The sequence below is a fragment of the Cornus florida genome, unplaced genomic scaffold (assembly GCF_030987335.1).
Source record: "Cornus florida cultivar Cherokee Brave unplaced genomic scaffold, ASM3098733v1 CherokeeBrave_3.0.0_Hap2_Chr04, whole genome shotgun sequence".
Classification (NCBI taxonomy): domain Eukaryota; kingdom Viridiplantae; phylum Streptophyta; class Magnoliopsida; order Cornales; family Cornaceae; genus Cornus; species Cornus florida.
This window is the reverse complement of record NW_026775574.1, coordinates 41,478,937-41,494,929: the sequence shown is the minus strand read 5'-3', so window position 1 is coordinate 41,494,929 and position 15,993 is coordinate 41,478,937. Positions and strand designations below refer to the sequence as shown.

The window sequence follows — 15,993 nt, the reverse complement described above, 5'->3', positions numbered from 1 at the left end:
ATATCCTTAGATTAAAAAAAAATAAAAAAAATTCTTTATGATACGTGGACTCAAATTACATAATAACATTGATCAATTAGCGGTGGTTCAACCAGAGCCATCGGTGTGGAGACGTGGAACACATTAAATCCGAGTTTTTTTCTGCACACTTTGATTCATCTTTTTATGTTGGTTTCATCCGAGTCATTTAACCTCAACCCTCTCACCCGCCCCAACTGTTTAATATAACAACAACATTAAAACCCACCAATATTTTAGTACCTATTCATTTATTTATTTTATTATTACTCTTACTATAGTTAGTAGTATTATTGTCTTTCTTTTGTACTAATTTTTTGTTTTATTATTAATATTAGCAGTAATTTTTTGTTTTATTATTCTATTATTGCTCAGAGGTGTGTAGCGTTAATCTCGTTAATCATTGAGGGAAAAAGTCAAAAACCAACAAAAATACAGCAAAAAGTCGATTCTGAAAGTGTAGAGAGAGAGAGAGAGAGAGAGAGGAGAGAGAGAGGGCTTCTCTGCCGTCTGCAGTGGATACATTAATTTATCAGTGGCGGTTGTTAAGCCCAGACAACCATGAGCGGGAATAACGCAATCTCCATTTGAAAAACAAAGCCCCAAAGTTAGGGTGAGAGAGAGAAAGAAAAAACATATATATATATATATATATATACAGAGAGAGAGAGAGAGAGAGAGATTTTAGTCTATAGAGTCTAGACATTCAGACTTTTCTCTGTTGTCAAATTTTGAATACAAATTGGTGGAAGAAATATCTTAATGTCAGTCCCAACAGATTGGACAGTTCTCTATTCTTCTATATCGTCTACGTTGTTGCTGTCATTCCACAGGTCTCTACAGATTATTATTTTTTTGATCAGTTATTTGATTCTATACACTGCAGACGAACTCTTATTTCTCAATAATTTTACTGGGTATCTTGTGATTCAATCAATGGTTGATCGATGCTACAGTTTATGGTACCTTCTTTTCGTCTCAGTTTACATCTTTGTTTTGTGTGTGTGTGTGCGTGTTTTTTTTTTTTTTTTTTTTTTTACTTTTCGAAATTGGTTTGCTGTTTTGCTTTCACGGGTCTGTAATTTTTTTTAATGATTTTCTTTTAAGGCCTATTTTCAATTTTCCAGTCTTAATTCAGACCATAAAAAGGAAAGCAGATTTTGTGGTGGGTATTTGCGATTTCTTAGTTGGTTTTTGTTTTATTGGTCTCTCTCTTGACAGTGATTGGGGTTTGAGAGGTACCCATCAGATGAGTTGTTCAAATTTTGTGTTTCAAGTAAAAGACAATTGGTTTTAGGGTTCAAAAAGGGTTTCAATTTTACATCGTACCTTTACTTTTCTAATTTCTTTCCAGGGCTTGTAAAAGAAGGGTTTCAACTTTTGTTGGTGGTTGGATGGTTGGGGAGTTGATTCTAAGCAAAGTTTGAGAATCACCCAAAAATCCATTTTTGGGTTTCTTTTACATTTGAGCTATTTGAGAAAAATTGACCCCTTTTGCCTCATGGGTTTCTGTTACATACTTTGGAGGTCCTGAATTGGTTTTGGAATTTGGATTATAGGTTTTATGCATATTTTGCTTTTTTGAGTTGTATAATTTGTGTGTAAGTGGAAGCACACGGGTTTCAATTTGCTTAGCCTTTGTGCTGTTGTACTTGTCAGAAACCAATTGAAGGATTGATGGGTGAAATTGAAGATGAAGTGTCTGTGAAGAGATACTGATTGTTCCTTCTCTGGAGTTCAAGATGGACAGAAGGAGTTGGCTGTGGCGGAGAAAGTCTTCCGAGAAGAGTCCCGGTGAAGCTGAAAGTTCAGGATCAATGTCATCTCATTCTGATAGATTCTCTGATGATCAAGTTAGTCCTTTTCTTATTGTCTTCTTAATAATATCACTCTTTGCTCATTATATGAATGTATGAACCATGATCTTTGCTTATTCCACCTACTTTTTCCCCCTCATAGTCGCCACGCTTATCCTTAATCATGAACTATTTTATGCTTATAATCTGTCATGGTGAGTTGACTAATTTGTTTATTATCAGGTTCATACTTCCTTCTTCTATTAAAGATAATTTAATATGAAGTAAAAGATAAAACAAACCTAATCCTGAAGCTCCTTATCCTGAGGTTTTCATTTTTCAGAGGTCAAGAAAATAATCTCAGCAATTCTAGTAGGACATTGAATTATTTTCTTTCCATACATCTTTTAGGCTACTTGAATCCAATAAATATAGGGAAAATTTTCTTTGTTAATTATGAAATTCTGGAGTATCGGGTTATGCAATCCTTAAACTTACATGTTTTGAAGAGTTGAAATTTGCTTCTTCTTTTTTTTTTTTTTCCCTTATTCTTTTTCCTGCTTGGATAATAGAAAAGAGGTAGATAAGTAGGAATCAGTTGAGACATTAGTTTAGTAAAGGAATGTGTTTATCATGCTTATCTACTTTTTTTCTATTCAAAAGGTGGATGGTACCTTGTCTGGAAATATGTAAAATGTTTTGGGCCAGAAAAGTTTTGAAAACTTGAATAATTGGAAGTTGTTTGAGCTTTGGATTAGCTCCACTTTTATGTCAAATATCCATGACTCAAACTCCTTGAGTGTTAAAATTGCTATAGCACTTCTATTAAATTATCTAAAGACAGGTGAAAATTTCCAGATCAATCATGGTGGTTGTTCAGAAATTCGGTTATTTACCATTAGATTGCAGTGGACCACATTTCTGTGGATATCCACAAGTGTGGATATCCATATTTGCTGGACCACAGTTGACCAAAATACTAGTTTTCCACTTTTCCTTGTTGCAAGCATTCTGCCAGAATCATTGTTGAATCTATCTTCATTTAATAACATGTCGCATTTTACTATTTTTCATTTAATAACATGTCACAGTTTTTTATTTTTTTATTTTATTTTTTAGCACACATACTCCCACTTACTTTACCCTTATGGGACTTGAAACCCCAACCTGCCACAGTGCCACTTCAGAAGGTAGAGGAATACTACTAGGAAACAGTTTTTTTTTTTAGCACACATACTCCCACTTACTTTACCCTTATGGGACTTGAAACCCCAACCTGCCACAGTGCCACTTCAAAAGGTAGAGGAATACTACTAGGCTACAACCCTTGTTTTTGTTTTTTCTCCCCCTTATACCTGGAACTTTCAGAGACTGCTTCCATTAACGTTTTGAACTACCAAGGAATAGGACACAAAATGAAGCAATAATTGATCCACTGATGATAAAATTATCATCCTTGAACCTGGTAATGGCTGGAAAATTCAAATAGCCATGATGCTGGTCAACTAACTCAATGCTGGGTTCCTTTGAATGGTAAACAATTATGTGAAAACAAAAACAATTTGGGAACTTGCATTTTAAGTGGGATTTTTTGTTTTTACCATTGGATAATTTTTTTTTTTCCTTAATTGGTACTCACACACACATGCCCTGACTTCCCTTTGAGAAGTAGGAGCCTGGTACCACTAGGCCACTGACCTGTTGGTTCATTGGATAAAAATTGTTAACCGGATGAAACCACAAATACTATATTGTTGAATCTTATTTAATTTTCTCTTATCTTTGATTTCATTATTTTGTGGAATTAATCAATAGCATGTTCTATGCAGTTTATGTAACCTACCTTGATTTTATCTTTTGTAAGATGAAAATTATAATTTTAGGTTTCCTACAGCTTTTCCTATTCGATGCATTTAACATTGCCTTTATCCTTTAAAATTATTGGTTTGATAAATTCTGATGGATCTTGGTTTATTACCAAAGGCATATTCAAGCCATCTTACTCAATCACCAGAAGTCACATCTAAAGGTGCTACAAGTGATGGAGAAGTTAATGATAGTGTGAAGACTCTAAAAGATAAACTGTCAGCAGCTCTTCTTACAATTAGTGCCAAGGAAGACTTGGTAAAGCAGCATGCCAAAGTTGCAGAGGAAGCTGTCTCAGGTATCACTTGGTTCTATCTCTATGTGAAATTTAAGTAGGAAACTGTGTTGCACCAGGATTTTTACTTGTTGTAGTAAGTATTAATTTTGGTATTATAAAGGATTGTCAGGCCCATCTTTACCCCTACAATATGAAAATAGGAGAGAACACATGGTTAGAACCAAGGATGATAAAAGAGAGGGAGTTTCCGGCATGTAATTTCTTCCCCTTAGGTCAAAACAAGAAACCATGCTCATTACTTGTTCTAAAATAATTTTTGGCTAAACTATTATAATTATGTCTTTCATTTATTTGTGTTCACTAAATTTTCTCCTAATCTCTTCAAGGGAAATGGTTTCCACTCTTCACAAATGTCTTGACTCAAGTTTCTTAAACTGGGGGACTACTGCTTGCTGCAATCATAAAATCCACTGCCTAACATGAGAAATTAGGTTCAAGTCTGATAACAGCCACCTTGTGCAAATAATACCTCTCTTAAACTAAGAAGCTATTTCTTGGTAAAATGGTAAAGTTCTTGGGGCCTGGGCTGTCAAGCATGAGTCAGGTTCAAGTTAGATAGCAGACACTTTGCGCAAACAATACCAAATGTTAGTTTTGTATTCAGTTTACTCCTGCCAGCACCTTGTATTGGCAAGGCCAACATCCCACAATAGCATAACCAAAACTGGCTACTGGAATTAAGTTTCTCAAAATTGCAGCAGATGATTACCCACCATATATTTTCAAACCTTCTCTCTTTATGGCTACTTTGATTGTATGATAATATGAAGAAGAAAAAAATATTTTGTTTGGTTCCCTTTCTCTCTTAAGGTCGATACTCGATACTTTTTCCTTTCGTTTCATTTGTTGGCGTTGTTTCTCTGTGCATTTTCCATACTAGTAACTTTGTCATTCTGTTGTGTGTTGCTGGGAAATACTTTAATTTTTTAAACATTCTGGTTGAACCATAGATACATTGTCATTAAGCCATTCTTACATGAAAAGTTTGTTTAATTTAAAACTTCAATGTTTCTTCTTATATAACATTTGTCCTCAACTTGAGGATTTAAGTTGTTTTGTTAGTAAATGTAGGTATATTATTGTCTCTGCAGTAAGTCTGCATATGCTCTTGCTTGTTTTTGTTATGATTTGACAAGTGTTAGGCTGTTGTTTTGCTATTTCAATTTCTAGGATGGGAAAAGGCTGAAAGGGAGGTGTTCACTTTAAAGCAACAACTTGAGGCTGCAACTCAGAGGAACTCTGCCCTTGAAGATCGTGTTGGCCACCTTGATGGAGCACTCAAGGAGTGTCTAAGACAGCTTCGACAAGCAAGAGAAGAGCAAGAGCAGAAGACCCGTGAAGCTGTTGCCGAGAAAACTCGTGAATGGGAATCTACGAAGTCTGAACTCGAGAGTCATCTTGTGGAGCTTCAGTCCCAACTGCAGGTGTCTAGAACTGAAGCTTCCATCTCTGTTGATGCTAATCTTAATCCTAGACTTGAGGCTGCAGAGAAAGAGAACTCAGCCCTCAAGCTTGAGCTTCTTTCTAGAGCTGAGGAGCTACAACATAGGACTATTGAGAGGGACTTGAGCACCCTAGCCGCTGAAACAGCTAGCAAGCAACATCTGGAGAGCATAAAGAAGGTGGCTAAGCTTGAAGCTGAGTGCCGCAGGCTAAAAGCTGTTGCTCGCAAAGCATCACCTGGTAATGATTACAGGTCTTTTACTGCTTCGTCAGTTTTTGTTGAATCTTTCACAGATAGCCAATCAGATAGTGGGGAGAGGCAACTGGTTGTTGTTGAAACCGACACCCGCAAGATGGGTGGAATGGAGCCAAATGAGTGTGAGCCAAGCCATTCTGATTCATGGGCATCTGCTTTGATAGCAGAGCTTGATCAATTTAAGAATGAGAAAGCTCCTGGAAGAACACTTATGGCCCCTTCAATTGAGATTAATCTCATGGATGATTTCCTCGAAATGGAAAGGCTTGCAGCATTACCTGAGACAGAAAGTGGAAGCTGTTGTGCTGAGTCAGGAGCTTCGTTAGATCAATCCAGTGGTGGGGTAGGGCCTTTAAAAGCTGATCTTGAAGCCATGATCAATCGGACAGCTGAACTGGAGGAGAAATTGGAGAAGATGGAAGTGGAGAAAGTGGAACTGGATATGGCTCTACATGAGTGCCAGAATCAGCTTAATACATCAAGGAATCAATTAAAGGAAGCAGAGATGGAGTTGGTAGAGCTGCAAACTCAGTTAGCTACAGCAAATGAAGCAAGGAGAGCAACTGCGGGAGAACTCGAGGCTAGTGATTCAAAGAGAGAAGTGGCAGAGTCACGACTCATAGTTGCAGAAGCTGATATAAAAGCATTGCTTTTGAAAGTTGGTTCCTTGGACAAAGAAGTTCAAAGGGAAAGGGATTTGTCAGGGAAATCTGTCTCCAAGTGTCAGAAATTGGAAGAGGAGATCTTGAGAATGAAACGTGAAGTTGAGCTCCGAAATGCAGCAAGTTCTAGTGAAATGTTGAAAATAAAGCAGGTCAGTTCACTTAAAAAATTCTTAATTCAGTTTTCTAATCCTTAAAATGCATGAGTGATGCTGAACAGGTCTTAAAGGAGGCAAGCAACATGTTAAATCTTTCCATATTTTGAAAGTTTTTGGCCATATCATGTGGAAGCTAGTGCTTACGCTGCCATATCATTGTACCTTTATTAAAATCCTAATGTTTTCCACTGGGAAAATGGAACAGTTAAATCTCGTATATGAGCCCCCTCGGATCCATAAACGATAGAGATTTAGGTTGTTTTTTTTTATTTGCCTTCAGAATTCTGATGGCCGTAGTATAAGTTAGAGTATATCTTTTTGGAACCTTAGTAGTAGCTTTGATAGATTACTATTCTTTCGGGTTGAAAATAACGGGAAGCTCCGCATGCATGGCCATGAGCCTATTGTCACACCCCGCAATGGAATGTAAGCCACACAAACGCCACGTAGGTGCACAACAGGATGATGACGTAGGTAGTCTGCGTGGCCAAAACATTCTATACTTCACTTCACTTGTGTGGAGTTATCTAGAGTTGTAGTGTTGCCTAGAACTCTCTAGAGTAATCTAGCATTGTATAGAGATGTCTTAGATATTTTTTGGAGCATTCTAGAACCCAATTCTAGAATACTCCCGGCCGTTGGATCGATGACACTTCTACATATCCTAGTCATTCATTGTAAGGCTCGTGGCCAACAAAATAGGGTGGGACCGTGGGAGCTCATTTGTCCCACACCAAGCAACCAAGTTGTAAGGATTCTCCAGGAGCAATACAAGCTACATTCACTCAAACTCTGTTTTGCTCACTTGTCTACTTCTCTTCCTTCACTTCTCTTTACTAAGAAAGCTAGGTAGCTAGGTTGACTTGGCACTTCAAGAGTGCTTGAAAATATCTATGGCCGCACGAACACTTGGAAACCGCCAAGGCTGTGACACTAAGCTAACATTGGATTAATGTTACATGAACTCGAGAACATGTGATGTGGGTAGGTTTTCATCTAGATGTGCCGAATGTATCTAAAAAGCATGTCTAAGGACATGAAGAGATGATTGAATCATAGAAGTTTCTAGTTTTTTTTCCTCCATGTGATAGGATGAAATCATGCATCTGTAAGGTAGTGTCTAATGCAAGCTTTTTACTCCAAGAACCCTCCATGTAAGACCATATTAAAAAAGCATTCATGTAACTTCTAGTAAAGTGTATATAGGTTTGTCACTTTCTTTAATTTGATACGTATATCATCTGTTTATTGAGGTGTGTCATACATAACTTTACCCAACAAATTGTGTTGTGTTTTGTGTAACCGGCTTTTCATACATTTAAAAAGTGCCCATGTTACATTGCAAGGATAAGAATCTAATGCAGGTCTTTCTGCACTGGCTTCAACTGGGCCTCACAATCCAGATCTCTCCATGTTTAAATCAATCGTTGAACCCCCCAGTATGGTCCTTATTCCAGAATTTTGGTATGACCTGCTTGTTGCTGGAGTTGTTTCTAGTAAGTTCATTTAACTAACAATTTTAGGAATTCGGAGAAGATAGGGTCGTATGTTCGTAAATTTTACAGACAGTCATTAGGCCCACTATCTTACGTGGAGTGGAGGGTTGGACTTTAAAAAGAAACAAAAACAACTCATTTATGTAGGTGAAAAGAGAATGTTGAGATGGATAATAGGAGTCACTGCTTACAAATTAATATTTTGAGGGACATATTAGGAGTGGCGGCAGTGGCATCCACAGTAATAAATGAAGAGAAAGGAAACTTAAGTGGTGCAAACATATACAGCGTAGACTTGTAAATGCATCAATAAGAAAAAGAAAGATTTAGTGCGTGTTAAAGGTAAAAAGACAAGGAGGTCGACCAAAACTAACATTAGATATGGTTAATAGATATCATTTAAAAAAAAATAAATATCATATTAGAAACAGATTATAATAGAAATGATTGTAGTAAGTGAATTAATGTTGTCTATCCTTCTTTTGGGATAATGACAGGAATGATGGTGATAATTTGGTTAGTAATTTAGTCAACTTATGGGATCAAAATTCAAACCTTTTCTTTTTTGCCCTTTAAAACATGACGAGTAGAAGAGTAGGACCACATTACCAATGAATCAATGCCTACTACAAGAGCACCTGGGGGGTTCCTAAAAATTTTATATCTCTATCCCCCTGGTTGACATGTACTATTATCATCGGTTTATCAGCAGGGCATTGCAGGGGTAATTGCATAAATTGTGTTTCTACAAACATATATAACTACTAAATAGGTCATTGTGCTTATATTTACTGTTTTGATAGATTTTTTCTCATATTATATCTATGACAGGACGATGAGTTAGCGGTGGCAGCCAGTAAATTTGCAGAGTGCCAGAAAACTATTGCAGCTCTTGGCCAACAGTTGAAAGCTCTTGCAACACTAGAAGACTTCCTAAGCGACTCAGATAAGTCGTCGGAGCTCCCTATTGAAGGATCGCAGTTTCCTGAAGATGGTGCAGAATCACAGAAATTGGATTCTAGTGACTTGTACACGTTACAAAGAGATGTTGAAGCTTCAAAGCTAATTAATGGTAATTCAGGTCCTTTAAAAAATAGTAGAGACGGAGATTCATTGTTTTTAGGGAGCCCGGCCATCATCACTTCTGAAAAGAATCAAAATGGGTGTAGGGAGTTTCTCCCTAGGATTAAGAGCGGGAGTTGAAATGAAAACAGTGAGAATAGAAAAAGTGAAATGGAAAATATGTTTCGGGCTTGCAATTGTGAAGCATGTAGTGTACTTTTTGTTAGCAAGGCACAGAAAATATTTGTGAATTAGCAGTTGTATTTAAACATATGGTGTCTCTTTGGGAACTCAGATAGGAGAAAGAAGAAAAAATGATTTATAAACCTAAAAAATGAAATTGTATTCTTCTGTTTATATTTTAAATTACTCAGCTGTGTTTCTGCTTTTAGTTACTCTTTTTTTTTTTTTCTTATGTGATACAGTTTGGAAGTAACTTCAAGGAAGAATGGTCCAAGTGTCAAATGATACCATTTATTTTTTCTTTTATACTGGTAACTGTCTTTGTTCAATAAACTTGTAATCAACAACCAACTGACATAATTTCCGGGGGGAAAAAAAAAAAAAAAACCAACTGAAAAAAAAAGGGTTCTTATTGTATTAAATATTGACTTAAGTGCTTCATAAGCCTTAGGTCTGGGTTCGAGTCTCCGCTGGGTGTTCTTGGTGGCTAGCCTCCGCTACCCCTGTAGTGATTTACTCGACCCGGGTGGAAAGGCGTCCTTCCGGGCTCTCGGAAATTAATCGGGTTGTTGAGGGGCCCTAAGGATTCGTGCCTTTCCAGATACCCCGGGTTAACCAAAAAAAAAAAAAAAACGAACGACAAAATTTGTGTTAAAGAAAAAAAATGTTGTGCAATATGATTTAGTGAAGGCAATCCTTCCATTTACAGCAACAAAGAGAGAAATTTGGCCTTATTCAACTCGTCTTCTGCAGATTTAAAGTAAAAAACCATAGCCATCTGTTCTTTGAATCCCCTCTAACTTCCATAATTTGGAGCTGTATTGGGAAAAAATGTTGCAGGCAATGGCAGTCCAATAACTTCTTGGATTATTTCTTTGATACAAGAAATCAGACTTTTTCCAATTCTTATAAATATTGATGTCTCTTTAGAAAGAAGTATTATTGATATTGTTAAGAATGGAGTGTGGTCCCTCAAGGGCTACAAAAAGTCTTAAGTGGGTCTGGTGGCAAATAGAATGGGTGTTCCCATTCAATTTTCAATTAATGGTCCTCCCTTTGAAGCTTTTTCCATTCTGGTTGATTCACATGGTTGTGGTGTATAGGCCTCTTTTGAGGTAGTGGGACAGTCTCATTCTTTCTGGGTGTTAATCATGGTTGTGTGGGTGTACGGGGAGAAATTATTCTTTCGTCCTAGCCAATCATGTTTTGACATATAAGCAAATGTATCAGTTTTATCTTATTTTTTTTTTTCTTTATGTGTCAACATGTGATTGGCCGGGACCAATGATCCCTTAACCATGTAATAATTTATAGTGTATGCGACCTGTTTTGAGGTGATGGGACATTCTGATTCTTTCTAGGTACTACTTCCAATAGCTATGGATATTCTATTGAAGTTGCTGCCTTTCTGGCTGCCGAGATCTCAACCCAATTGCACTCTTGCTGCCATATGTTTGTGGAGTAGATATTGAGTGCGCCGTACTAATGACTTGATAAGCCTATAATTAATGAAAATCATCATAACAGTTAGTTTAGAACAGTTTTTAAAAATAAGTAGGATCAATTTCATAAAATAGTGTATTTCTAATGATCGGGCATACCTATGACTTGGTATGCCCAGCGCAATGTATATCTTCTCCTATTTTCATATGCTTTTCTTTCCATAGTCATGTCCATAGTTGAGGAATGAAAGAAACACACGAGCTTCGTCAACTTTGAGGCTTCGTTTGGATTGATGGAATTAGAAGGAAAGGAAAAGAAAAGAAAAGGAAGCCAGGGATAGTGATTTTCATGTTTGGTTCGACATTGAAGAGAAAATAAAGGATGTAGACGCCTCATTTTGCCCCTATGTCGCTCTTTAACTCTAGAACCACCTCAAAACTTTTCATATTTAATATTGAGGAAAAAAGAGGGTAAGTCACTTGGTTTTAGTGTCGCAAGAAACATTAAGTCTAATTTCGACTTCTCGTACAAACAATTCCTTGGGGGGGGGGGGGGGGGGGGGGGGGGACCAAAAAAAAAAAAAGAAAGTTGATGAGAATAGGACGAAACCATTTGCAAGTGAAATTAAGTAGCTATCTATGTAGGTTATTCTCTTCTCCTAATTTTCAAGTGAATCTTTATCAAATGATACGATTGTAAATAAATGAGATATGTCACGACATAAATTACTACTCCCACTTAGATATCTATTAAGCATAAAGGGAATCTTATAATAATTACGTCACAGAATCAAGTTGCTACTACTTGTGATAATAAAGCATAGAATCTCCCATATTGTTGTAGATGCGAGGTTCTGCACGACCCAGAATGACACCATTTCTTGTAAAGAATGCCTATTGATGACATGCCTGCCCGCTCTTTGATAATCAAATTAGTTGTTGGAGCTTTGAAATAAATGCACGAGTATTATAATTAATTTTATTCATACCTGTTCTGCTTGATTAAACTTGTATTTATAGCTGGTTCAGCTTGTTGCAACTTGTTGGAATTCGAGGAGAATTGTTGAGATTTGTGGAGTTTCTTCCTTCTGATCCAAGCGTTGTATTTAAACTTTCCTTATCTGCTTGTCATCTTTCATTTAATTTTAATCTGGTCAATTCAGCTTGTTGGATTACCTTATTCTATCTTTTTGACTACTAGTTTGTTTAGCTGCTAAGTTTTGTTTTGTTGAGCAATCTTAATTCAAATTATCCTTATAGAACAAAATATGAGGGTCAAAGAATTCATGATGCACGCCTTGAAAAAAAAAAAAAAACTTGACAATTCAATAGGATAGAAAAAGAGGAAAGATTAGTTGGGAACCAAAAAGAAAAATTTACAAGTCCACTGTCACTAAAACAATTAGAAATCAGAATAAGATCAATCTTTGAGACTCATTAAAATAAATACCTCACTAAGACAATTATATATATATTAACCTACCCCTTAACTTTAAAATAATAAAAAAACAACATCTATTTTTATTCTCTCTTTTCCTACCCCCACCGTCCCCAACAAAACAATAACTATAGGAGAAAAAAAAAAAAGGAAAAAATTTGTGTTAATCAGCAAGTTCTGTATACTTAAACAAAATACCCAGCAAGGTATGAGAAACTAAAACAAAATAAGGATTAATTTCACTGACACCCCTTTAGGTTTGGTCAAATATCATCTTCAAATATTTTTCGAAATTAACTATCACTTAGACTCCAATTTATTCCTTTTCCATTACTTTTTCGTTAGAACGGTGCAAAATAACAATTTTATCCTTTTTTTTTTTATTTTTTAAAATCTATTTTAATCCAAAATATCAAAAGCCTGAAATAACTAAATTGTCCTCATTTATTATTCTGTCATCCCCAAAACTATTCATTAAAATAAATAAGGCGGTGTATAACCGACCAAGATATATAATATATAATAAACAAAAGTAAATGTAACTGAAATCAAACTTATAATAATATAGCAGAGAATGATTAAAAGTAACTTACAAATTACTGATAATAGTCTGATAAATACAGCATACTGGTATGGAATTACACTCAGAAAAGATAAATCAAACTTATAATAATATAACAGAGAATGACTTAAAGTAACTTACAAATTACTGATAATAGTCTGACAAATACAGCATACTGGTATGGAATTACACTCAGAAAAGAAAAATAAAACTGAACTGAAGATTACAATTTGAAACTAAGAAAATGTTCTGAAGCCTGAAATCTCTCAAATGAAGCCTGCCATGCAATGAGACTGAACACTGCTTTTATAATCGGGCTCCTGCACTGTTGGAGGATGCTTCAGCGCGAATCTTGGCTTTTTGAAAAGTGACTTTTGCTTTTGACAGCTTTGACTGTAGATGAATAGTAACTTTCACTGTGGATGAATAGTATCTTTGTGACGGCCCAAGTTTTTCAACCCGGTGCGCCAGTGATGAACCGAAAGATGACCCGATAACGGATCCGAAGTGCGGAAGTAAAAGACAAAACAACGGTCTCTAGAGATACAACATGGCTCTAAGACACCATTATGACCCTTAACGAGGTCACGGAACCCAAAGGAATCAAATGGGGAAGCAACGCTTCAAAAACGAACAAGAATGAACCTAGGGGAAAAATTGTTATTTCCAGCTAAAAAGTGGGTGTCACCGAGCACACCATTGGAAAGACAACGAAAAATTAATGAATTTAGACTCAAGAATCACTTGATTCGAAGTCCGGATGAAGAAGATATGGCTAACGGAAGAAGAAGGGGCAAAACGGTCAAAAAGTGCAAACACTAGATCATCTAACCGGTTAGGAGACCTTCCTAACCGGTTAGGAGGCCAAAAAATTTGACCAAAACACTGCCCATGCACATGTAACCGGTTACCAAACTCCTCGTAACCGTTTACATGTGAAGAGGGCAGAATACTCAGCAAGGAAAACCTGGCAGCAGGGGTTTTTCCGGGAAAAATGGAAATTTGAGGACCAAGATGACATTTTCTGGAAAAACTCAAAGAAGAAACCCCCCTCAAAATTGAGTTTTCTACGTGACTCGCAAGAAAAATCGAAAAATACGCAATGTGAAATGCCCAAAATGCCCTCCCAAGAAAACTGGTCCAAAGGGTCCAAAAAGCTGCTAAATTTAAAAATTGAGAGCTGAACTTCGGATGCGATTTCCGATGCCAAGATGGCATTTTCTGGAAAAACACGAAAAAGAAACCCCCCCCCCCCCCCCCCAAAAATCATATTTTCTATTCAACCATATGAAGCACGGAATTTATTTCCCAAAGAAAATACCCAAAATACCCTTAGGTCAGAAAATGCAACAAAAGTGTAAAATGAGTCCGTAGGAGGCTCATTTCACCAAAGAAGAAGCTTTGCCCGGAAAAGACCATGCACGCAAACGTAACTTACCTAGTAAGATGTGCTACAATGGTCCATGGCCCAAAAATATGGCCGATGCAAAATATGACCCCCCAACGGCCAAAATGCCAAAAATGAAGTTTGGAACGAAAACTTGGAATTTAAAATCATGAGATGGTTTCAAAATACCATTTGGCCCTTGGCCGCACTTCATACATAATTAATGAGGCCCTATGGAAGAATCAAAATGGAATTCCCACACCCAATGCAAACATGGTGAAACAAAAACTTAATATTTTTCAATACTTTCATAATACTCCATGAAGTCAAAAATTACATAGGATACAAATTACATGGCATTGGCCTCCGGCCTCATCTCATACATGTCAAATACATTGTAAAGAGTGCACTCATGTATACATTACATATATGGAATCAAATGTATACATGTTGACATATAAGACTACAATTGGCATTCCAAGCCAACCTTCACCAAAAATGGAAGTCTCCAAGTCCACAAACCATCCAAGCATAATGAAGACCTCAACTTTGATTCTTGTACCTAAAATATGCCCCAGTATCATAGGGGTGAGTAACATAAAGCAACTCGTAGGAAATGAGCATGCATCGACCTACGTTTTACAAGTTTGCATGCTTTAATCATTGTGGTTCATTCCACCTAACGTCTATGTCAAAGGTGAGACTCAAGGAGCATCCTAGCTACCTAAGATCATTTCTAGCATCAATCACCTCATTCATGCAATTTTAGCAACATAGGGTCATGCTTACACAAAGCAACAACATAGGAGCATGCTTACACAAAGCAACAACATAGGAGCATGCTTACACAACGCAACAACAAAAGAGCATGTTTACATAAAGCAACAACATATAGATTTTCAAGGTTATCAACTTGAAGTCTAAAATGCAACATCAACTAAATATAACAATTTAGCATAATTAGAATATCTAATACCACACATTAAGACATAGATTCTCTAGGTTATCAATTAGAAATCTAAAAGTGTGAAATCAACTAAATATATCAATTTAGTATGGATGTACTTAACAACATCAAAATCGCCAATAGCCAAAACCACAAGTCAACAAGGTAAACATGATTGTCAACTTGGAATTGAATGCGAAAACAAATAGTGGAAAACTTGGACATCACGCTTGGAATTCTGCCGAGACCTCAATGGTTATTCCGGGCACTAACCAGCAGGGAAGACCACCCTAAGTGCGCACTATCTCAATGACTTAGAGGACTCACGTCCCCGTACTAGAGCCAAACCCTAGCCATCTCAACTCAACAATGTTCTAAGATTCCAAAATAAGCCAAATAAGTTCATAACTTATACATATTACTACTACATAGTAACAAGTTAGCAATATAACTCTCAATTGTGCATAATAAGCATTTCATATCCATAATGCTACGAAATCACAAGCCAACAATATATTCATATTAAAAACATACTCTCATGAATATAAACTTAACAACAATGCTCTTCAATGCATATAACATAATCTAGTGAATACATCACAAGTCTAAATCCATGCTCTTAAAATAGAAACAATTTGTAAAACATGATTAGATCCATGGATAAACAAGATAGAATTTAATTATATCAAAATAATTAAACTCTCTAGATTTCAAATCATTTCCAATTGGCCCCAATTTAATTTATGTTAATAGACATATCATGGTCATTACATATATTCACACACAAGCTTAATTAGGCCCATGAAACCTTAAAAAAATAGATTTTAATTAATTCCCTTAATTAAAGTTTCTAGATTTCCAAACTCAACCAAATGCTCTCAAATTAAAGTATGTTAACAAACATGCCAAAACTCAATTTAGAAGCATAATACAACTCAATTTCATGCAAGGTACGGCCATGAACTTTAATCTTTTACAAA

General features: G+C 36.3%; 1 protein-coding gene across 3 annotated transcripts; it reads left to right on the top strand.

The window, feature by feature from the left end:
* Positions 1 to 388: 388 nt before the first annotated feature.
* LOC132303194 (filament-like plant protein) lies at positions 389 to 9,446 on the top strand. 3 transcript variants are annotated; one of them, XM_059800353.1, is made up of 5 exons: positions 389 to 851; positions 1,678 to 1,871; positions 3,798 to 3,978; positions 5,149 to 6,491; positions 8,825 to 9,446. In XM_059800353.1, exons 2-5 carry the CDS (start codon positions 1,761 to 1,763, stop codon positions 9,194 to 9,196), a joined length of 2,007 nt encoding a protein of 668 aa, XP_059656336.1. In that variant the 5' UTR covers positions 389 to 851; positions 1,678 to 1,760; the 3' UTR covers positions 9,197 to 9,446. The 3 variants fall into 3 exon arrangements, with proteins under 3 accessions (XP_059656336.1, XP_059656339.1, XP_059656338.1); XM_059800356.1 differs by lacking the exon at positions 389 to 851 and adding an exon at positions 873 to 980; XM_059800355.1 differs by lacking the exon at positions 389 to 851 and adding an exon at positions 1,146 to 1,577.
* The last annotated feature ends 6,547 nt before the right edge of the window (positions 9,447 to 15,993 follow it).